The following is a 24,670-nucleotide window of genomic DNA, read 5'->3' as shown; positions in this document are numbered from 1 at the left end:
CAGCAGAGTTTGGGATGTGTGACCACTGAAGGAAGCCCAGACTCACATTCCCGTGCAAATATTTGCGTCTGTTGAAGAGAGGAAAAACAGTAATGGGCTTAAATTGCCCAGGAGGATTAGGTTAAACATTAGACACAAGGTTCTATAATTGTAATTCCAAAATAGATCATCGGGCATGTTATGGAACTTGTTTAAATTGATCATTTCTAAGAATAAGTTAGAAAAATGTCAAGTGGGAGCAGATCAGACACATTTGCTCCTGGAGAGACCAAATACCTCCGCAGACAGGGAGAGGATGGAGTTGTAGCTTCTAGGGTTATTTATGTTTAATAGGTCTGAAGAGAAGAGCTGGAACTGTTTGGAAACCACCTGATGTTGGGCAGGAATGGGGCTTTGGGCACCATATCTCTCCCAGTTTTTACAAAGACTTCAAAGCACCCAAATCCACTTTCACTGATGGTGAAAGGACAAATTCCCATTTCCTTCATTTGTACGAGATCAAGTCTTTGGTATTAAAATGCTCTAAAGCCTTCTCAGATGTTCACTTACAACAATAAAGACTTTCAGACTATACATTGGAAAAATGGAGCCACCGTAAAGCCACAGCCATCTCCGGGGTTGAACACAGCTGTTCTGTGCCAGCAAGATCCTGAAGAAAATGACAAATAACTACCCTAATTGAAAATATAATGGAACAACTTGGTTATAACGTCCCTATTACAGAACAAACTTCGGATGATGAAAGGCATGAAGAGGGAGAGCTTGAAGCAATTAACGTTCGGCCTTGAGAAGAGCCAGGAAATGTAAGGAGCAACCCCAGGCAGGCGAGCCAGAACAGCTCCAGCAAACACGAATGCCCCCAGCTGAGGAGAGTATGGAGAGAACTGGCCACGAGCAGAGCTTTTAACTTCTCTCCTTTTTTTCAAGTGAGCACAATGGAAACAATTCCCCCAAGAACAAAAGCGATGCGTCAGCAGGCCCTGCTCTCTCAAGCTCTTTCAAGTTGGAAGGACAGTTGATTCGCACCATGTGTAGGATAGGAATGCTAGCTAGAACCAAGTGAGATAAATTTCAGCCCGTCCAAGCTGGTTAACATTAAGGCAGAGATGAATCATCTTTACGACGCCTGTAAACAAGATGGTTTAAAAAAAGGGAGAAATGTAACGATACGCCCTAATCACACTTAGTTGCAGGAATGTACAATTGTTAGGAAAAGTGTTAAAATTAGGGGGCAGACACAAACCTGCAAGGATCAGAGGATGTGGACTTGGAGCTACAAAAATGATGTGTGTCCCCCTCCCTTCCCACAGTGGTGTGCTGGCACAGAGTGCCTACAGCAGGGACCCAACCAACACATCTGGATGTGCTGCGGTGTGGGCTACCTTCTCTTGGTACCCAAAGCTGAGAAGGAAATAACAGCTCCAGGGCAGGGAACGTGCAATTCCAGAGCTATGGGATGTACCGAAAAGACATCAGAAGTTCACAGGATGGAAACAGCGCCTTGGACGTGGCAGGACACTGAGATCAGGGCAAAGTTGTTAACTATGAGAGTGGTGAGGTGCTGGAACAGCTGCCCAGAGAGGCTGTGGATGCCCCGTCCATCCCTGGAGGTGTCGAAGGCCAGGTTGTTTGGGGCCCTGGGCAGCCTGGGCTGGTATGAAATGTGGAGGTTGGTGGCTGTGCATGCAGCAGGGGGGTTGGGGCTTGGTGATCCTTGAGGTCCCTTCCAACCTAACCATTCTGCGATGCTGTGATGATGATCTCTCCACTCAGCTTATACAGAAGGGAGACTAAGAGTCGACTGAATTAACAGATGCAAGCATATGCCACAAATAAACACATTTTAAAAACCCAAACAAAAAACCTTGCGCTCACAGCCAGGCCAGGTACCAGGGAGCAGCTTAATTTGGACAGGGAAGAAAAGTTTGAGAGCATAACACGACTGCAAACTTAAGCCAGACAAATTCAAAGCAGAAAGGAACATAACATTTTGGTTTGTGTTCTCCCACAGCCAACAGCAGATACCAACCAGGGAAGCAATGAAGTCACTCTCATGAGGAACTCAATGCCTTTGAGGCTTCCACATCCCTGCCAAATACATTAGGAAGATGTCCAAACCCAAATACCCTTTGAGACAGAACCCAGAGGCATCAGGAGCAATTTTAGCCCAGGATCCACACAGGTGAGAGGACGTTACCTCCACTATCAGATCATCTTCCATTGAGCACAATAAGAGGCACCACCTAAGCAGGTGCAGCAGAATAACAGGACCAGCTGTGGCATCCCTCACTCTTCTCAGCCCACTTCCTATGATTACCCCCAAACCTGCCCCATTTTTGGGACTGCTCTGAACTTCTGCATTCCTGCAGTTTTTCCCCAGCTGAGGAGGAAGGAGCAGATATTGCAGTCTTCAATCACTCGGAAGGAGCGATGAGATGTGGTTTTGTTTATTTTGGCAGACAGTTCTACCATACATTCACACCTCAGCTCTAACAGATTAGTCCAACAAAACATCAGAAAGCACCCAAATACTGGAAAGTAATTTCACATCGTGCTGCTGACGAGCGTTTCAATTGCAGAAAGCTTGAGACTGAAAGCATGTCTTCACTTTTAGCATTTCATACACTTATTTGACCTTAGTTACACAATTCCAAGACGAGGAAGTGCTTTGCAGGGGTGGGTAACAGCACGAGTACCCAGCAGCCTGCCTACAAACACAGCATCCTTGAATCACAGCATCATTTAAGTTGGAAAAGACCTTCACGGCCATCGAGTCCAACCACATTCTGTGTATACAGTGATCTTCAAAGTCTTTTCCAACATTGGCAATGCTACAGAAGCACAGAATGGTTTGGGTTGGAAGGGACCTTTAAGATCACCTCGTTCCAACCCCCTGCTATAGGCAGGGACACCTCCCTGTTCACCAGGCTGCTCACAGCCCCATCCAGCCCTGGACTTGAGTGCTTCCAGGGAGAGATGGATGATTCTATACTCTGCCATATTCAATAGCTCCGCATGCTGTGTTCACAGAGTTTTCTTGTGCAAAGGAGGCACAAAGATCAGCCAAGGGGTGCACAAAGCACACACGCACAAAAATCAGCCCCTCGTATCTCCCACAAACACCAGCCTATGGTATATTTTTTCCTGGAACCAGACACCGCCCATACAGTGCGGGGCAGTTATTCAGACTCTCCCCAGCCTTACAAAGACTTTCAAGAAGGATTTCTTCAAGGGATCACCACCAGCAGACAAAAAACAAGCAGCGGGAGCCTGCCTGCTCAGTAATTCTTGCACAGCATTGATTCTCATGGGTCAGCTTGCCTTTCAGAGTGAGATAGCTGGAGGCTCTCCTGTGATACATGGTGCAGACGCTGTTTCTCAGCTCCTCCCAGCTGTCTGGCCACAGACTGAGAAATGCCTCAGTCTGACTCAGCACTCAGACACTGAGTTCTCCTTTTAAGAGCTGTTCTCCTATTCCTTTGGGAGACAGCTGCGGGACTGGGGATGTTTGTACAGTGCAGAAGACTGCTTAGTCCCAAGCAAAGACCTGTAAGAGAAGTGGCACCCAGACTGTTGCGGACAGCCAAAACAAGGCTGTGGGGTCAGCAGCACTGCAGGAGCAATGGGAGAGCAGCTCTAAGCAATCTTTCAGGCCAGCATTCATCCAAAAGCAGCACAAAGAGAACAAGTCCCATGCAAGATGCGCTGACAAGAGCTTAATGCACCAGACATGAAACAGAACAGCAGCAGCAGGCCAGTGACCAGAAGCATCTCTGTTGCCAGCAAAACCAACTTTACCAAAGGTAGCAAACAGCAAAGATGGCCCACGTGTGCAAAAGTCTCACTCCAGATACAGGGAAATAAGGATTACTGGGAAGAGGCATGGCAACATTTTGCTCTTGAACTCACATGAGGCCCAAAGGGGCTTTAAGGCAATGTGTTTGGGGAGAGACACAGCTCCGGCAGGACCTAAAAAGCCGATTATAAAATCAAAATGAAGGTCAAAAGCAGGGTCTGAAAGCCTGGCAATGTGAAGCTGTACATCCCAGGTACGGGGGCAATCTGATTTATTTCTGAGGACGTGGACATCAGCAGCGCTCCCAGGGGCCGTCTTACCTTCCCTCACAGCTCAGCAGCTTACGGAGCACATCAGAGCAGAGTTGAGCAGCAGACACGCACACAGATCAAGGTAATTCAGAGCCACCGAAGGGACACAGCCCCGCTGACAGCAGCCCAAAGCCATCAGCCCGGCCCCTGGGCCAGCAGAGCTTTAAGTGGCACCGCCACCCTGTGTCACCGCAGCCGAACTGCACCGAGGCTCAGCTTCAAACAAGGCGTAATTGGCTTTTTAGCACGCAGACAAGCCGACCAAGGGGAGCTTGGCGAGCTGGAAGGCCTCGTGTTGAACTCTGCATGCAGGGAACCCGCAGCCAAGGGCTTCATGCTGTTGTGTGAGCCAGACGCTGCGGGTTCCCTAAGCCTCCAAGCCAGATACAGAATCAGCAAGAGCAAAGTTCCCTCAGACTACTGAAACCTGAAGAGCAGAGTTACCAAAACCCATTGGGAAACACAGCATCACCTCTGTGCTGAATGCTCCATCCCTGGAGGTGTTCAAGGCCAGGCTGGATGGGCCCTGGGCAGCCTGGTGTAGTATTAGATGTCAACACATACACTGCTGGTTTCAAAAGGAACAGAACTGGGCTGTGCTTCTCACAAGGTGTAACTCTGTGCCCTGGTACTTCAAGTTACCTGGTATGTCAGCACTTTCCATCACTGTGCAGCTCCACAAATTGGTGGGACAGAGGAAAAACAGCAGGACTTGCTAAGTGCTCAACTTAAATGACAAGTATCCCATTATTTTTTAAATTTGCATGGAGATTTTTTGCTTGGTCACTTGGTTTCTTTTGCTTATGATCCTTGTGGGATTTTCATCATATAAAGGAGTATTAATATGGAAAGAAAGATTATTTCCAAGTACTGACTGAATACACCCATTTATATTTCTAATGCACTAAATATCAGGGTGTAATGCCACTGCTGTTTTTATCTGTCCTTATGCAACAGCATTGTTGAGTATGTCAGAACTTGTCCAGCTCTGGGAAAAATACTATTCTCAGTGATGCCAGGTAGTTTTTCCACACTGTGTTTTTAGACAGGTTTCTTGCTTTCATATAGAAACAAATAGATAATGATTTAGGTGGATCTTTCAGGTTAAAGTAAGAGCTTTTGGGGGGGGTTGAAGTCAGTGATCTCTAGATGTCCTTTCCAACCCCTACAATTCTGTGACTCTGTAAATGTGGAGGTTGGTGGCCCTGCCTGTGGAGGGGGGGTTGGAGCTTGATGATCCTTGAGGTCCCTTCCAATTCAGGCCATTTTACGAATAAACTGAGGTCACTGTTGCACCAGACCTCAAGTCCACACAAATTTCAGCCCCCTGCCAAGCACACAGATAACAGCCAGCTGTATCCAAATCAGAAAACCTGGTTTGGCACCAAGCACTGCAGCACTGGCAGGGTGGGCTTTGGGGTGTTGGAGCCAGCATGGGCAATGCAGCACTTGGATGGACAGAGCATTGTCAGGCAGATGGATTTCATCTTTGTAGGTCTTTTCCAAAGCCATTCTAATTGCATCGCCTCCATGATTCCTCATTCCACCTCAGCAGAATCAAAGAATTGAGTTTGAAGGGACCTTTCAAGGCCAGCTGGTCCCACTCCCTGTGATGAATTGGGATACCCACAGCTCCACCCCCCAAAATAATGGCTGTTTACGAGGGTGGATGGTGATAGGACAAGGGGAATGGTTTTAAACTGATACAAGGGAGGTTTAGGTTGGATATGAGGAGGAAGTTTTTCACCCAGAGTGTGGTGAGGCACTGAACAGGTTGCTGTGGATGCCCCATCCCTGGAGGCATTCAAGGCCAGGCTGGATGTGGCTCTGGGCAGCCTGGGCTGCTGGTTGGTGACCTGCACACAGCAGGGGGTTGGGACTGGATGAGCATTACGGTTCTTTTCAACCCAGGCCATTCTATGATTCTATGAAATTCAACAGCTTCCAGCCAACGGAGCAGCTTCAGCACAGGAGAACCCCAGTCATAACAGGCTGTCCTGGTATTTATTTCCTAAAATGGAGCTGTTATAATGAGCCCAAGCTGCCCACACCGCCTGTACAGGTAAAGGTACAAGAGCCCATGTGCAAGGCTGAGCAGCACCAGGCAAGGGCTGGGGAAACTACAGCCATCCCAGGCCACACACACACCATTACACAGCCCAAAAACCCATGCCCAAGTTGTTCAAAGGGTCTCATCCTTTCTTCTCGCCCTGTTTGCAGGAGCCCATTGCCAACAATTGTTCTCAGCAGCGGGGAAATTCCCTCGTGTGCTCCCAAAGGCAGTGGTTGCTCATGAGCTACCCAAACTCATCTCCCACCAGCTGTCCCCATCTGATGGCAATTGTCACAACGGGGCTGAGTCATACTTACACCATCCTCCTCCTCCTCCTCCTCCTCCTCTTCCTCCTCGACATGGAGACATTTCTCGATTCCAAACAACATGCTAATTACAATTAATTGCAGTGAACTGCAATTGGGCTTTTTCTTAACTGGCAACAAACCAATTCACGATGCATGAAGACAGCTTCAACTGTAACCAAGGGGCTTGGGGAGAAGAGAAACCAAAGCAGCAGCGCTGGCTGATTTAAGATTTAAGATTTATGATTTAAGAACACAGTTCTCCATCACTTCAGTAGTGCAATGGCAGTAGGATAGCACAGGGAAAATTAGGTAAATGAACATTTGCACACAGAAATTAAGACAGAATGGTGTGCCTATATATGTAACATCTACATAGAAATAAGGGCCAAAAGAGGTCATTATTATAGGAGACCAATCACAGAGAGAGAAGCAAAGGGAAGGTGACTTTTGTTGCACACGTCAGCCTTTGTGCAGATGCATTGAGACCCATGTTTCAGCAGCAGAGCAATGCAGAACAATATTGGCTCCTCTCCAATATCCAAAAGTAAGAGATAGCCAAAGCCACAGCCACACAAATCAGGTCCCCAGCTGACATACGTCTTTCTGCATATAAAGGACAGGGAAAAGAAACAGGTCACCAAGAGACAAAAACAGTGATAATCCTACAGCACACAGTCTCACACCTCAGCCAAGAATCTCACTGTGCAAACAGAGCCAGTTGTTACTGCAAGGGTCACACAGCCCTGTGATAAGGGCGTTGTGCTGAGCAGTCCTTTGCTTGCAAGCCCAGCAAAGCAAACACGGTGACTCAAATGGAACAGCTGCAGCTCAGGAAGATCCTGAACCTCTTCAATACATGAAGGGAAAGAGTTTTTAGATTAATAACAAGAGATATGTCCTCTTGAAGGACCTGCAGTGAGAGATTTGACCCTCCTGACGACTGGAAGTGATGCAGAGGCTGTAAAATAATTCGGGACACCCACAGGCTGTATGCTGCCCACACACAGATGTGTCCCATGAGATTTGGCCACAGTTCCTTCAGCAGAAAGGCAGTTCCACGACTGCACCACTCCTCCTCATCTCAGCCAAGCAACAGTTCTGCAGTTTGCCACTTGATGGCACCAAAGGAAACCCTAAATTTTCATCCGCTGACAACATTTAGAAATGGTGAAGGGCTAAATCCCTAGAAAAGGTTAAACACAATATATATAAAAACACACACACAGAAGATTGTTTCCTAGAGTGTAATATTCCTATCCACTATAGGGAGAGCAGAAGGAGCCAACAAGGAGTCCAAAGACCAACCATGGCAGGCTCTATGACCAGGAAAAACGAGGCAGAGCCAACCTTGAGCAGGAGGTGAGCACAGCACCAAGGTACTGGGTCACCATCCCTGGAGGTGATCCAGAACCATGGAGATGTGGCAGTGAGGGACGTGGTCAGTGAACACGGTGGGATGGGTTGGAGATCTTTGAGGTCACTTTCAACCTTACTGATAACACAATCCATAGAATCATAGAACACAGAATGGCCTGGGTTGAAAACGACCACAATGATCATCTGGTTTCAACCCCCTGCTATGTGCAGGGTCACCAACCAGCAGCCCAGGCTGCCCAGAGCCACATCCAGCCTGGCCTTGAATGCCTCCAGGGATGGGGCATCCACAGCCTCCTTGGGCAACCTGTTCCAGTGCTTCACCACCCTCTGAGTGAAAAACTTCCTCCTGATATCCAACCTAAACCTCCCCTGTCTCAGTTTAAAACCATTCCCCTTGTCCTATCACCATCCACCCTCACAAACAGCCGTTCCCCCTCTCCTGTTCATACACTCCCTTCAAGTACTGGAAGGCTGCAATGAGGTCTCCCCAGAGCCTTCTCTTCTCCGAGCTGAACAAGCCCAGTTCCCTCAACCTTTCTCCATAGGAGAGCTGCTCCAGCCCTTCCCACAGGTTCCTCCCTCAGCACACAAAAGAAGGACCAGGTTCTCCAATGGAGAGACCCACCTAAATATTCAGTCACTGCTTTCCCCAGAGCACCTGTGTGGTTGAAACGAACTGGCAACGAAAGGGAAAGTTGAAAAAGAATTCATAATTTTTTTAAAAAAAGCACAGATCTGAGTTTGTTTTAAAAGCACATCATGTTTCAGAAAACATATCACAGAATCACAGAATGGCCCAGGTTGGAAGGGATCTCAAGGATCATGAAGCTCCAACCTCCCACCACAGGCAGGACCACCAACCTCCACATTTCATACCAGCCCAGGCTGCCCAGGGCCCCATCCAACCTGGCCTTCAACACCTCCAGGGATGGATGGGGCATCCACAGCCTCTCTGGGTAGCCTGTATCCACCTGGGATATGTTTCTACTTGTGCCATGTACCTGAGAAACAGGCACTCGCTGGTTCTTTAAAAGGATTTAGTAAGAAGTGCCAGACTGAGAAACGGGCGTGAAGATTTTACCTCCAATTTATGTCTGCTGTTATTAGATTAGACAGCTTGCTGTGTTACAGCTTAATGAAAAACCCATGCTGAAAGTTAAAACCCAAAATACAAAGCAAACTTGTTCTGTGCGATGGACAGAGAGAGCCACAGCCATTCATCTTCAGTGTCATACATCAGCCAGGACAGCCAGAGAAACGAAGCTTCTTGTAGAAGCAAAAAGAAGAAACCGTAGGGACAGATTAGCTTTACCACAAAGAGTGCTCTGTGGATTCCTGCTCAGTGAGGGCATGAAGGCTGTGCTCAAACAGCACAGCTGTGCTCATCTGGGAACTGGGGATACACGTCCCATGTGCTGTGCAGTGGGACAGTGTTGGAACCCACAACTACAAGGAGAACTTCAGAGCCAGTCCGGTGTGCTGACACTGTTAATAGATAGAAAACACCACCCTGTGTATAAACAGGGGATGCTGATTTTCACTTGCAAGGTGCACAGAAAATAAGAGGGATGCAGAAGCAGTCAGACTCCCGTGTGGTAAAATCATCCTCAGGGGTTGGATGATGACATAACTGGTTTGCAGGGATCTGCTTTAGGGTTTTGAGGTTTTCCCTCAAGGGTAATGCTCGTAGCAGAACTCCTTTGCTGCTTGATGTTTGTGTGGTGGCACTGCTGATGCAGCAGATCTATATGGAAAACTGGAAAAGAAAGGGCAAGTTGAGAGGGATTCAGAAATACTGATTCAAAGCTCAAGGAAGGAAGGTTTAGATTGGAGTGGAGAGGTGCTGGAACAGCTGCCCAGAGAGGCTGTGGATGGAGGTGTTGAAGGCCAGGTTGGATGGGGCCCTGGGCAGCCTGGGCAGCTCTGAAATGTGGAGGTTGGTGGCCCTGCATGTGGCAGGGAGTTGGAGCTTCGTGGTCCTTGAAGTCCCTTCCAACCCTGGCCATTCTGTGATTCTGTGAGAACCGATGGCAGGCAAATCCCCCCCCGGAGCAAGGCACAGCTTTGCTAGCACTAAGAGCAATCTGCTTGTAATAAAGAATCAAGAGAGAAAATGAATTTTCCATCACAGCATCTTCTACAGTGACGCTCATCTCAACCTGAAGCTGTACTCAAGCTCAAGCAAAGGTCACAGCCTTTATTCAGGAATATACGATCTGCATTGTGCAAAGCTCAGAGAAGATAAATTAATAGTTCCTTCAGACCTTTAAAAAAAAACAAAAAAGAACCCTATCAACACTGCCAAGGAAAGCAGAGTGCTGTGAAGGGAAGCTGAAGGCCGGCACAGGGAATGCTGCAGTAGGCATCTGTCCATCAGCTTCCACGTTCAGACCACCCTTCTCAAAGATGCAGCACAGCATTCCAGGTCAACAAACCATTCAGATTTAACATCCACCTCCCTCCTGCTGAGCTGCATCGACTCTCACACCTCTATGGAGGGAGTGGGCTCCACCACACCGATGGCAGTGGTGTGAATTGGGTCTGAACTGAGCCTGGAGCTGCATAAAGCACGGCCACTCAGCATTCCATAACAACCTGCGGATGGATTTTTGCACTCCTTACACCCAACAGCCCAATCAACAAAGCACTTGATGACTCTATAGATCGCCCATGAAGACTGGAAAAGACCTCCAACATCAACACAGACCTCAGTGCTTCCCCCCCATGCAATAGATATCAGAAACAGTCATTTCAGAATGCAAGCAGCTCAGGCTGGTTGTTTTTGTTTTTGTTTTTAAGTGCTTTCAACAAAAATAAATCCTAATAGCCCCAAATGATGGTACCTCACGTATAAGGGTTCCTAGAGAGTTTTTAGGCTCCAGTACTGTGTGCTGCTCCACATACAGCTATCACTGCAGCTGAACAAAGCAACTCTCTGCAGCTATTTAGGACAGGAAGCAAAGGGTGCTGTGTCCAACTGATAGTGCAAAAGGAATTTTAAAAAGGCAACGTGTAACGTCTCAGGCCTAGGGCCAATTTGCTTCAAAGGATCCCAGTGTCCCCAGTGGGAAAATTAAGAAGAAAAAGCAGACACGTAGAAAACAAAGAAGTGATGCACGGAGCTCTGACACTCATCCCTCACCCACAGCAGGAGGCAGCCGCAATGGGTCAGCTGTCAGTTCACTGACAGAGCTCAGAGACCGAAATCATTATCACAGACACATAGGATGACTTGGGTTGGAAGGGACCTCCCAGCCCTCCCAGCCCCACTCCATGCAGCCCTCCAGCAGCTCAGGCTGCCCAGGGCCCCATCCATGGCCTTGGGCACCTCCAGGGCTGGGGCATCCTCATGCTGATGGAAGCACATGGATCCAGAGAAGGGCCAAAAGATGATCAGAGGGCTGGAGCACCTCCCCTGTGAAGATGGGCTGAAGGAGCTGGACTTGCTCAGCCTGGAGAAAGCTCTGGAGAGACCTCATTGCAGCCTTCCAGTACCTAAATGGAGCTTATAAACAGGAGGGGAACCAACGTTTTACGTGGTTTGATAATGACAAGGCAAGCGGGAATGGCTTTAAAATAAAAGAGGGGTGATTTAGAAGTGAGGAGGAAACTCTTCACTCTGAGGTGAGGCCCTGGCACTGCTGTCCAGTGTGCTGCCCTATCCCTGGAGGGACTGTAAGGCCCCTTCCAACCTTACCATTCTGTGGTTCCCTTTACACTTTTGCCTTGTCAAAATACGTGTGTCATTCAGCAGCCATTTAGAGTCCTTCCTCGAGAGGAAAAAATAAAGCCCTGACTTTTCCTGTTTGGGAAGCGGGCAGGAGGAAAAACATAGTAGTGCACTGCTTCAAGTTAAAACAAATAACAAAAAAAAAAATCCCATCAACACAGAGCAGGATGTGTAAAAATAGGGCTGCTGATTAGATGAGGACAATCGAGTGTTTATGAGTTCCACCTCCCCTGCTCAGACAGGGTTGTCCCTCTCACGCCGTGCAGCCGGCCGGCCTTCACCCAGCTCCTGCCCATACAGAAGGCTGTGGTTCCCAGCTGACATCCCATCTGAGCAGCACGTAGATCAAAACAAGCCCTGCACAGCTGCTGTGGGTGCTAAGGGACAGCCCCAGCAATGCCTTATCTGCACTATGTGCCTGATTTTGGGAGCTCTCCTTTTTGTTCATCTCCAAGCTTCCATCAGCTCCCGCATCACCTCTCACCTTCTGCATCCCATTCAGGAAAACAACAAAAATCCCCCAAAGTGCCAACCTCTTGCACACAAAAGAGATGCAGGTGACTGGGGCTGTGCATGGAGCTGACCTCGTGCTCCCTGCCCACCCCTGGGGACCGGTTATTTTCAGCTGGCTCAGATGGGGAAGCGTACGGCTGAGCAATCAACTCTGCATGGCTTCATGAGCTGCTCTAAAAATATGATCCACATTAAGGAGACTCAAAAAAAAGCACACCAAGAGCTCATTAATGAGCAGAGAAAAGTCTGTCGAAGTGAAAAACCAGCCCTCCTGCTTGTGTTTCAGGAGGGGGAAGGAGAAGGGTTTCCACAAAGAGCCTCAAGCACAGAGGTTTAAGAATCCAACCACATAAAGAAGTAAATAAGATTTCCTAGCAGAAAGAGACCACAGTACCTGAATCAAGCGGTCATGCTCACATCCAAATCCTCTGAACAAAGAGGAAACAACCTACTAGGAACTGGGAAATACTTGGAATTTTTTTTGCTATTTTAAGGATGCAAATTGTCCCAAAAATAAACATAAAAAATAAAACAAGAGCAACCCATTTGTCCTCACATTCATTAAACCATTCCATTACTAGCCTCTAACTTCCACACTAGTGACGTCCAGCCAACTGGTTGACAAGACAACCATTGCCAAACAGTTTTTGCATTCTGCAGTGTATGAGATTGTATATGGATTGCTGACAGATGCTGGAAAGGTGAGGATGAGTGCCTCGGACAACACCAAGCTCCCAAGTCACCTCCCATGTGCCACCAATCGACTGCCCAGCCATGGCCAACACCTCCAGCCAACCACGTGGTCATGGCCAATGTCTCCAGTCAACCATCCAGCCATACCCAACACCACTAATCACCCAGGCCATCCCCAACGCCACCAGTCAACCACCCAGGCCATCCCCAACGCCACCAGTCAACCACCCAGGCCATCCCCAACGCCACCAGTCAACCACCCAGGCCATCCCCAACACCACCAGTCAACCACCCAGGCCATACCCAACACCACCAGTCAACCACCCAGGCCATCCCCAATGTGCAGAGCAGTTCCAACTCCAGATCCACATGTTCTTCTCTGTCTCCCCACAGACGGCAGGCAAGTGGGCAATACATCTTGTATGTTACAACCTACAGATCTTGCACAGAAAACATTCCAAAATGCAATTAGCCTGAAACCAGCAGATTCTGCGCCTCTGCCAACGTCATTTTTACTGCACTGCTGATGGAGGTGGCAGGTTTTTCATGGCATTCTTCAGTGTTGGCAAGGGAATTTATCTGTTCGTAATATCCCTTCCCACCAAGAGAGTTTCTTTCAAAGACCCTGGCTATTCACACTGATAAATTCCCCCTGTGTACACCCAGTAACTGTAAAACCCAGCCCACAACACCAACACCAGCTGTGGGACTGGCTGCAAACATCCCACTGATGCAGGTATTTTGCAAGCAATGGATGAGGAGTGAGGAAAAAAAATAAAAGAATGAAAGAAATACTTTGTATTTCTCGTACATACAAACATATTTTAGTGAATAAAGTCATCCCTGGGCAACAGTTCAGTCAACCAAAAATAGGACAGATGTGTTTGTCTCCAAGTCACCATCACGAAGCAGCTCACATTTCTCATGCATGACAGAAGTTCTCATGTGCTTCTTGCATTTTCAGCCCAGCTTCCAGCACGCAGATGGGCAGATCCCAAAGCCAGGCAATCAGGGAGATAGCAGGAATTCCAGCGGGTGCTGATGGACCAGGGACAGCCTCAGCCGCTCACATTTCTTAGATAAGGAAGGAGTATCAGTCTTTTCACAGCCCCAAATTGATACGGAGGATTGAGGAAAAATATCTTTACGTGCAACGGTTGAATATATATTAAGATATATTGCACTCTTCACGTATTTGGCATGTTTGTCCAAAAAATAATGTGAATATCATTGTTATCTGCTTTGCTTGCAAATATAAGAGTGCTAGATCGCTCAGCAGCTGGATGCCCTGTGGAAAGAGATAGTCCCCCAGGAGGATATGTCACCAAGATGGACTGTCTTTTTACATGGGCAGATACTAATGGGACAAGGGGGAATGGCTTTTAACTCAAAGAGGGGAGATTTAGGTGAGATATTAGGAGGGAATGCTTTACTTGGAGCGCAGAGGCCCCAGCACTGCTGCTCAGAGTTGCAGATTCCCCATCCCTGGAGGTGCCCAAGGCCATGGATGGGGCCCTGGGCAGCCTGAGCTGCACTTCCTGCCTTTATTTCCAGCTTCCATTTGTATTTCTGTCCTTGCCCCTGCTTCCAACCTTTGCATTCCAGTTTTACCCACAAGTGTAATTAAACACGGTTGTGTTATTATTACCTCTTAAAGGTTAAAGACAGAGTGCAGCCAGGTAGCTTAACAGGCACTAAAGCAGCCACGTCCCACGTATTTTGCTCTTGTAATCCAATTATCCCTTACCATCATTATTTATAGTTTGCAGTAAGAACGAAAGCACATCCTAACTAGCTCAATGAAGATTAATTAACCTCACACCCTAACTGAGCATCCTGCACGCCAGGTTTCAAGTGAACCTCTGCCAGACTCAGCTCTGACCATCAGCACTAAAAATGCTCCGGAAAAAATAATCCCAATAATTCTCTCCAGCTGCATGAGTAAAACCCTGGAGAGGACATGGATCCCTTCAGGAAGGGCAGTGTGAAGAACTGAGTCTGAAGGCCAAACTCAGCCACGCACCACATCCCAGCTACAGGCTATTTTACAGTGCTTGGGCTCTCCTCAATAATAAGTGGCATTTAACCTCACCTCTGAGCCCCAAAAACAGCTATTTGTAGGGAAAACAACAAAATGCTCCTTCACTTCTAGCTTCCTTTGCAGGGATTTCTATTACTCAGAAGAATCAGAGAGGAGTTCAATTACATCACACTTCCCAGGAGAGAATGCTTTGTTATTTGCTTCAGATTTTTACATCTTTAATTTAAAATAATAAAATCAAGCAAGAGGACAAACAATGACGAAGCGCAGACAAATAAAGGGTGATGAAAGGACTGTGTTTTTTTTTCTCCCCTCTACTACTCACTGCAAAAGAGTTCACCTTCCACTTAGATGTACAGCACTATCTGAAGCTTTTAGCAAAGCTCAACCCCTCTGGTGTGTTTCATGGAAGGCTGGGGATGTGTCATCTACCAGGTTCCCTTCCAGTGCCTATTTTGGACTTCTCTCCAACACAAAATGCATGCAGGCCTCCCTGGCACGCAGCACTTCATGGCATGCTACCAACACGGGATGTTCCTTTTGAGCTGCTGCTTCTGAAGCAAACAAGCAGGACCAACGCATTACAGAGCAAATATGACTTCTGGAAAAGCTTCTGGAGTTTGTGGGGTTAGGTTTGAGTTGTTTTGTTGTTCGTTGCCTTTTTTTTGTTTGTTTGTTTGTTTGCAGATGTGGAAGAAACATCTACTATCGGTACTGCAGGGACCACAGGATAAGCTCATACCTGAAACAAAGCCCAAGTACCAGAGAACTAGGAAACTCTGAAAACTGGGAGTCCTGAATGTAAGCATGCTCCTCTTCTTCAGGTCAAGGCAACACGTGTTTCCTGGCTCAGCTGCAGCACTTCCAACTTGCTGGAAATCCAAGGGAGGGCAATGAGTAGCAGCAGTCAGGCTGTGCTGTTAGCTTGGTGGAGCACTGAGATAGCTACCCCTGCACAAAGGGTACCTTTGTTTCTCTTTAAGAAGTCTTCTCCAGCCCTGCATGGGAGGGCAGAAAGCTCAGACCGAATATTTTCCAGCACATAAATGTAAAGAAAGTCCAACAGCACCAAACAAGATGCAAGCCAGAAGCAGCAGGGTTTTAACTTAAGCCTGATTTGTGACTCCAAACTGTGAAGTTTCTCATACATTTGTGAACCTTTTAGGAAAGCAATCCTGATAGCAACAGGCAGTGTTACTCAGAACAGGTGGCAGATGATAGGTGAGCTGTCTGACCAGTGGCTGTGTGGGCACAAAGCACCAACATGCTTGCAGACCCACACAGGCGCTCCTGTGACCATTCTGAACCAGCTGCTGACACCACCACAGCTGTACAGCAGCAGGAGACAGTGCTGGTTTGCTTGCTAGCTGCACAGCTTTCTGCACCTCAGTTCAGCTCCAGAAGAAATCAAGGTCAGTGTTCTCTGCTGGTGGGTGTGCAGCACCACGAACTCCCAGGTGAGGCGTTCCATTCCACACAAGCAGTCAAACAAGTCTGATCTGTGCAAGGTTATTCTGCAACAGGATCTATCTGCTCTGTTCCTCCTTCCTGACCTTCATACTGCCCTACAAAACACACAAGCTCACTGAAGAGTCCTCATGTTACCAATCAGATGCCATGGACTCGCCAAGAATTCATGGTGAGGAGATCTCTGCCTTCCTTTTGCAATGTTGGCAAGCTTACAGGCTTGCTAACTACAAGCTTACACATCCTTACCAAAGGGGCTCATGTCTGAGCTGAGACCATGGGTGAATTGATGTGGAATTAAAGCCATCAGTCTGTCCCACCAACCTTCCCCACATCTCCACTCCTGGCCAAACCCTTCTTACTTGCACACCACAGCTCTGCAGGGGTGTCCTGCCTGGAGTTCAGGCTCTGCTTAACTCCTCATGACCTCACACACCACTCTGCTCCACTCCACCATGCTAGCAGCTTCGAAAGCAAGATTACATTGGCTGTCAGGAAAAGGCAGGCTGAGAATGATGCAGATATATTTAACAGGAAGGGCATAGTTTCTCTAAGAAGCTACAACTTGAGTCATAAAGTCATCTAGTCTAAAACAGTTGGGTTGGAAGGGACTTTAGAGCCCTCCCAGCCCCCCTGCTGTGGGCTGGGTGCCCTCCACCCCCCATCCATGACCTTGGGCACCCGCACTGCTCTGAGCATCATTTGGTGTCTGCTGCTCTCCAAATCAGAAAGAGGACAAAAGGATTGGTGAGTTGGTTCAGTTGATCTTTACTCTTAGCTCCGGACAAAACAGAAGAAAAGCTAGCTTAAGAAAGGCAATATTTGGAAAATATTCCATTAATGGGTGCCACCTTCCAGAGGGTTATACCTAGCAGTAAGGAAGCTCAACTCCAAGAAATCTCTGCTTCATATCAATCCCTTCCTCAAGTCCTTTGCACAGAAGCTGGAGTCACCAAAGCCCTCGTTTAGGCAGTGCATAGGAACAACCTGCATCCCAAAGCACCGTTTGAAATGAAGTGTAAAAAAACAAAGCCTGCAGCCCAGCTCAATTTTGGTATCACTGGCTGGGACCAGATATGCTCACCTTACCCATCCTGCCACTCCTCTCAGCATTGCTCAAGAATTGGACTCTGAGACATCAGCCTGGAAGTGAAGCCAGCAGCTTCATCCATCAGCTAAAATGCTGCCAAGAGCCACCCTCCCTTCCCTTCCAGCCCCTCGCCTTACACTGAAGCTCCTCATGACTCAGCAGAGAGGGGAAAAACGCTCCAGACATTCATCTTTGCATTCATCCTTTCCCTTTCTGCTCCTGATGCTCAGCCCCTCTGTCTCTAAGCAATGCCTGAACAAATGCAAAGCAGCGCGTTGGCCTCAGCAAACAGCCAGCCTCTGAGCCAACCTACCAGGAGAGCTAATGATCCAGACACCGATTTTCCAAACAGAACCAGTTTGGAAGCACAGAACTGAAGTCCCAGCAGACAGACACACAGAACATCCTCAGTGCTGAAAGACAAACGGTACTCAGAAACAGGCTGGTACTCACAGGGGAACAATTCCTCACCATGACCTAAAGCTGCATCAGAAATCTTATCAAAGGATGTTATTCCCACGGCACACCCATAGGAAGCCAAGCAGACTGGTTGCCTATTTTTGACTTTCCAAGGAGCACATGCTGGAGGTGGGACAGCTTAATGAGAACTCCTGCAGCCCCAACCTCAGAGCTGGGCTCCTACATCCAACCAGAGGTGAACAAACCAGCCCCAAACAGACAGCTGACAGATTTTACAGAATCACTGAATTATTCAGATTGGAAAAGAGCTCTGAGATCCCTAACCCAACCCATCCCACCATGCCCACTGACCACGTCCCTCAGTGCCACATCCCCAGTTCTGAAACACCTCCAGGAATGGTGACCACACCACTCCCTGGGCAGCTGTGTCAGTGCCTGACTGCTCTTTTGGGGAAGGAATGTCTCCTAACATCCAACCTGATCTGCTGTTACACCAAATTAAGCTCCTCTACGTGAGAAGGAGGAGAACTGTTATTACCACAAAGAAAAACAGCATGCTTCTTCATTTCTTCCCTTCCAAAAAATGAAACTGAAAAGCATCAACTACGAGTATTAAATGCTTGTGGGTGGCAATGAAACTGCTTGAAAAGCATATTTACTGCTCCGAACCAGCAGCATCCTAACGCTGAAGAAAGGCATGATTGAATGGCTGCTGCATGCACGGGTCCACAGAGTCTGTGCCACGGAGTGAGGTGACAGCAGGAGATGCTCTGAGCAGTGCAGCAAGCCCAGCAACGACCTTGGCTGAGCTGTTTGACATGCAATTAAACTGCAGAACTCATCACTTTAAGATGTTTACACATTAGAGTTGGTGGGCTAAGAAGTTGAGGGGGAATCTGGGGGAGATCCATTGGAAGCTCCTGAGCAGAGCACTGCTGGTACGATCCGTACCATACCAATAAAATATAAAAAGAGCTTTTTATCCATCTTTCCAGCAGCCTGTTCTATATCTGAAGACAAATTGTGTACCCAACTTGTTTTCTCTGGATTAAGCAAGTCCAGTTAGCGCAGCTTTTCCCAAAGACTGTTTGCTATCCTTTGGGAAAAGGAATTGCAAAGTAAGCACCACGAGGCTTCCTCAGTCATGGAATAAACAGCTGTTTTGTTAAAAATAAAGACAAAATATCCTTCAAGATACCCTTAATGCAGCAGATAGAAAGGACTCATAAAATGAGAGATAATAATTAAGTAAATTAAGCATACCTGCAGGCGATGCCACACACGTTAAGGCAGGTCCGTCTCCTGCTGGAGCACTGCTGGTGCTGAATTACTTCATGAGAGCTGTTGCTGCTTTTTCTCTCCACAGCATCAGCCTGACCAGAAGGGAATGCTAATACAATTCCAGCAGCATTGCAATGAACTGTCTTGTAAAAGACACTTAATTATGTGCATATGAACAGAGGCGCAGACTCGCTTTCAGGAGATTGCAGTTTCCCTGTCTGGGTGGCAGAAGAATGGGCTGAAAGATGTTTCAAAAGATCCTGCGAGGCTTTTATTAGCAGACAATTTACAGTTGTTATAAGCAGTTTCCTGAGCGAGCTCTGTGGGCAGCGCTTAGTGCCTAGCTGCTATGCGCTGCCCCTTTGCTGGAGGCTGCAGTTTCACACTGCTATTCACAGACCCCAGGGATGGGACCTGCAGAGTCCAGGCAAAGTCAAGCAGGGATGACAACAACACCACGGCAAAGTCTGTAACTCTGCATATATCAGCACCAAGTTCGCACGGCGTTCAGCAGATTTTGTTCAGATGCTCCTCAGTTCTTTACCTTGGACTTTGGCAAGGTGTTTCATCGTCTGAGAAGATGCACTCCATCCCATGGTCTCCTCACCCTGGGAGGGCTCAGCTGAAGGGCAGACTGCAGCAAGCACAGCTGCCTACTGCTCAGAAAGGCGATCCCAAGAGCGACCAGGAGGCACCGTACCATCCTCACGCCTCCCCTCCGAAATACTAATAGGAAATCTTTAAGCCAGATGCCTGTCCTTACCCTCCCTTCACATCTGTAAAGCAGACCATTATCCTCATCTCACCCACTGCAGCAGAGATTAGGACGAGCTTGGCACTCCTTCATTCTTCGCATCCAGCCCAGAAGATTGGCACATCACCACACGATGCCACGAATCCATCTGACCCTCCAGAGCACAGCTGGGCTCCCCAGAAAAGCGAGAGGTCTGCTGGGCACTGGGGAGCTCAAAGGGGCTAACAGGAGCCCCAACACATGCCTGGCCCTGTCCAAAAGAGCAAAGCCCCAAAGTTCTTGGAACGTGGACTTGTAGACGCAGGGCTGGGATGGTTTCAGTTCAGACTGATGCAGGACTTACTCTGATGTATCTGTACAAGAGGAAGCCAGGTGAAGCTCTTTCCATTAATGAGAATATTAATCGGAAAACCCAGAATCCTATAGAATTGCAGCCGAGGACCCGTTGCTTAAATGGAACCTTGGCACATGGTTACAGTAGGACGAACACAGCACGTGGCCAGGACAACGAAAGGGTCAGGCAGGTGGTTACAGGTCACCTGGGACATGGCTAATCCCTGACAACTCATGGAAAGTTGATAAAGGATTTAGAGAACAGAGCCTAATTACTGTCCTACTTTAATCTCAGTCAAGAGCTGCTTAGTAGAAACTATCCCCTATCAAGTGTGCTCAATTCCATTCCTGGGTTGAAGAACTTGTAATTGCTCTGAACAAGCACAGTTAGCAGACAGATCTGAGACAGGGCTGTATTTTTCATTGGAGTTTCAAAGCTCACACTGAACGACTGACTGCTGTTTGAGATCTGATGTCCATCAGCTTTCTAAAGGGGTTCAGGTCGGCACTAATCCTATCACGACCAATAAAACCTCAATGGGAAGAGCTCAATATGCAGAATGGAAAAGATGATGAAGAAGCTTCTTGAAAACACCAGCAGATATTTTAACTATGAGAAGACGCAGAATCATAGAATCAACCATAGAATGGCTTGAGTTGGAAGGGGCCTCAAGGATCACCAAGCTCCAACTCCTCTGCTGCAGGCAGGGCCACCAACCTCCATATTTCATAGCAGCCCAGGCTGCCCAGGGCCCCAGACAACCTGGCCTGGAACACCTCCAGGGACAGAACATCCACAATCTCTCTGGGCAGCTGTTCCAGCACCTCACCACTTTCATAATAAAGAGAGTAGACTCTCTTTATTGTTAACAGAATCTGCTGTTAAAGGACACTGCAGAACAACAGGGGAAAGGACAGCAAAATATCTGCAGGTTGAAACAGATTTTAGATGATTAGCAATGCATGCAATCGCAGGGGCTCATCTGCAGATGACAGCTGAGGGCAGGGAAAGTGAGTGGCACTGCACTGCCCGCATACACAGCTGTCAGATGGAATAACCTCAGTGCTTCTCCTGCCTTTCTTCTGCACCAGCTGCAGCCATTAATGCATAATTGAGGAGTACAGGAAACACAAAGCTGAAGATGGAGCGTTTTATACCAAGAGCTATGGGGAAGAGTGAGAAATCTGACAAACTCTGATTAGAAGCTGCAGTGGGATCCCAGCAGAGAGCAGGCAGCAATCATCCCATCACATGTCTATGAGAGAGACCTGGATGGCATCCGTACCACGAGCAGGAGGCAGCCACAGCTCATCACACTCAGCCACGCTGTTGCGAGGCTCCCTCTCATGCCCCTGTTTTATATTTAGAAGGGAATTTCTCCCCTGCCAGCCCCTCAGAGGGGCTTTGTCCCACATGTGCGCAGTGCCCAGCACAAGAATCACAGAAAGAAAAGCAGACAAATGGGCCTGGAAGGAACTTCAAGCAGGCATCTCGTCCTTCCCCTGCCCCAGGGCACCAATTACTACACTTGCTCTTTTTCTAGCTGAAAACTCTCCCTGGTGGGTGGGACACCAACCCACCCAGCCAGATGAAATGGTTGGACCTTCACTTTAACATCTTAACCCCTCAGCCACCCCCGATAACACAGACCAGGCACCAAACACCACATCAGCACAACTCAGAGCAGCCATAACACCTATTTCTGTGTGAGAAACTGATAACAGCGCAGTGCTGTGATGTTAACACGTTGGCAGCAAGACCCAGCACAGCCTATTTCTGAGCTCTGCTTCAGGATTGCTGTTCCTGGAAGGGAGGCCAGCCCGCTCCATAAAGACACACTTCTTCCATGATGCCCACAGCAGTGAGTCACCTTTTCTGAGAGTTTTCATCATGTGCTTTTCCGGGCTCTGCAGAATATCATGTTTACACTGAACCAATCCAATTTAAGCTCTAAGCAGCAGGTATTGCTTATGCTTGGATCCTTAACGAGCCTCCTAACGAAGTACTGCTGTGCTTCAGCAAGTAATGCAGCAAAGCACAAACCTCCCTTTGCCTCTGATGCTCACAAGTTTTCCTACAGACAGACACAACCAGCCTTAATATTAAGGAACGAGTTTAACTGCACTTCCTTCTATGAGGAATTCTATACAGAATGAAAAGAACCACCCACATTCCCAGCAGTGACAGTTCCCATACATTCTAACCAGTTGGTTCAGTTTGGAGGAGAAACCCAACTCTCAGTGTGTTCTATCAACAGCATCACCCATTTACCTTTTAAGGAGAACTTCTGGAAGAAAAGTGCCATGTCCTAAAAACAAAACCGACCAGATAAATGGGCAACCCCACAGCAAGGTCAGGTCCAGAGGAGGGCCACTAAGATGATCAGAGGGCTGGTGCACCTCTCCTATGAGGAAAGGTTGAGGGAACTGGGCTTGTTTAGCTTGGAGAAGAGAAGGCTCTAGGGGAACTCATTGTGGCCTTCCAATACTTAAAGGGAAAGTATAAACAGCAGCTGGAATGGCTGTTTAAGAGGATGGATAGTATAGGACAAGGGGGAATGGCTTCAAACTGAGACAGGGGAGGTCTAGGTTGGATATTAGGAGGAAGTTTTTCACATAGGGTGGTGAAGCACTGGAACAGGTTGCCCAAGGAGGTTATAGATGCCCCATCCCTGCGGGCATTCAAGGCCAGGCTGGATGTGGCTCTGGGCAGCCTGGTCTGATCCCTGCACATAGCAGGGGGTTGAAACCAGATGATCACTGTGGGCCATTTCAACACAGGCCGTTCTAGGATTCTGTGATTCTACTGCTCCGCAGATGCAAAGCTTTGCTTTGTTGGGTTTCTATCCACAGTATCACCCCACAGCTGAAACCCATTCATTTTTAAACAGCCACCTGAGTCATTTAAAACAGTGATTTTGGAAAACTCCAATACAGGAAAGGAATTAAGGTCTATTGTAGAGGGGGTGGGACAGAAGGGTGAGCTCTGACTGTACACAATACCCCCACCCAGCACTGATTTCAAGTTCTGCAGCTCCTGATGCAGAAGAACCAAGAGATGAAGGTGGGCTATGAGCATCCTCTACGTGTGTGCATCATTCACCTCCCAGAGGGACACACATGTGCTTGTGCCCAGTTACAAGCAATGCATATTGGTGTTCAGATGAAGTTCTTTGGGGAGCTTCACTCTTACTGTGGTTTGAGTTGGAGGGGACCCTTCAAGACCATCTGGTCCCACTGCCTGCAGTGTACAGGGACACCCATTGGGTGCTCAGAGCTCCTCCACCTGACCTGAGGGTCTCCATGAATCACAGAATCGCAAGGTTGGAAACGACCTACAAGATCATCTAGTCCAACTGTCCTCCCATCACCACTGCTACCACAAGCACTAATCCATTTATCACAGCTCCTCATCCAGACGCCTCGAGCACTGCCAGGGATGGCGAGTCCACCACTTCCCTGGGCAGCCATTCCAGTACCTGACCACCCTCTGAGAGAAAAAGTTCTTCCTTATGTCCAACCTAAACCTCCTCTGGTACAACTTGCGGCCATTTCCTTGGGTTCTGTTTGTTGCCTGGGAGAAGAGGCCAACATGGATGGGATACCCGCACCTCTCTGGGCAAGCAGCCTTACTGTAAAACACTTTTTACTTATATCCAGCCTAGATCTCCTCTCTTTGAGTTGGAAACCATCTCCCCTTGCTGTATCACAGCAGACCCTGCTGAGGAGCCCGTCCCCTTTCAGCAGGGGAAGGAGGCAGGAGATTTTCTATTTGCTGAATCGAATGCATGGCTTCCATCCGGACGGCGATGCTATCAGCACGCTGCCTGCCTAGCAAGAGCTCAGAAGTGCATAATTCACCTAATACATCAGATTTAGAGAAAGAAAAAGAGGCGATCTCCCACAGTAGCAAACTCAGGTCGGGCAGCCAGCTCACCATCTTCCTGAACAAGAACACAACGGGAAGCACGGCTACAAAACCCCTAAAGGGCATCAGAAGGAAACACCTCTGGTGATGGGAGAGCGTGACGGCAGATAGGGCAGCATCCAGCCGCACTGCTGACCGCAGATAACCCAGCAGGTAGCACAGACGAAACCACGGGCTGCGCGGCTGGGAGGAAGAGCCGTTTCAGAACAAAAGGGCCATCGACCAAACGGCGACAGCATCACCTCCAACCGCGGGCAGGACGGTGAGAGCAGCCACATCGGGCGGGGCTGCGAGAGGGGCAGCTTCCTCAGGAGCTCCTCTCCGCTAAGAAAACACAAATCGGCCCTTCACGGACCTCTCGGAACAAGAGGAGCGTTGGCAAAAGGAACACGGAGGCTCGGAGCCGCCCGGCCCGGCACCACCTGCAGCCCCGCCCCGCCCGCGCCGTACCTGAGCGTGGGGCCGATGCAGGCCGTGTCGGTGCTTTCGATCTCCCGCAGGATCCTCTCGTGCTCCGCCGCCGTCTCTAAGCTCTCCAGCTCCGCCATCTTCACACGGTGGCGGTGGGGAGGGAG

The 24,670-nt window shown here is 48.4% G+C and overlaps 1 protein-coding gene across 1 annotated transcript in view; it reads right to left on the bottom strand.

Annotated features, from left to right (window-relative positions):
* Positions 1-24,670, bottom strand: part of LOC104910910 (exocyst complex component 6B-like) — a 43,441-nt gene that overhangs the window by 16,574 nt on the left and 2,197 nt on the right. Inside the window, exon 3 of the mRNA XM_031553300.1 lies at positions 24,546-24,664. Coding sequence (XP_031409160.1) covers positions 24,546-24,664 — 119 coding nt within the window. The remainder of the gene's footprint in view (positions 1-24,545; positions 24,665-24,670) is intronic.

This window comes from Meleagris gallopavo, chromosome 4, assembly GCF_000146605.3.
Source record: "Meleagris gallopavo isolate NT-WF06-2002-E0010 breed Aviagen turkey brand Nicholas breeding stock chromosome 4, Turkey_5.1, whole genome shotgun sequence".
Lineage (NCBI taxonomy): Eukaryota > Metazoa > Chordata > Aves > Galliformes > Phasianidae > Meleagris > Meleagris gallopavo.
This window is presented reverse-complemented; position numbering and strand designations above follow the sequence as displayed.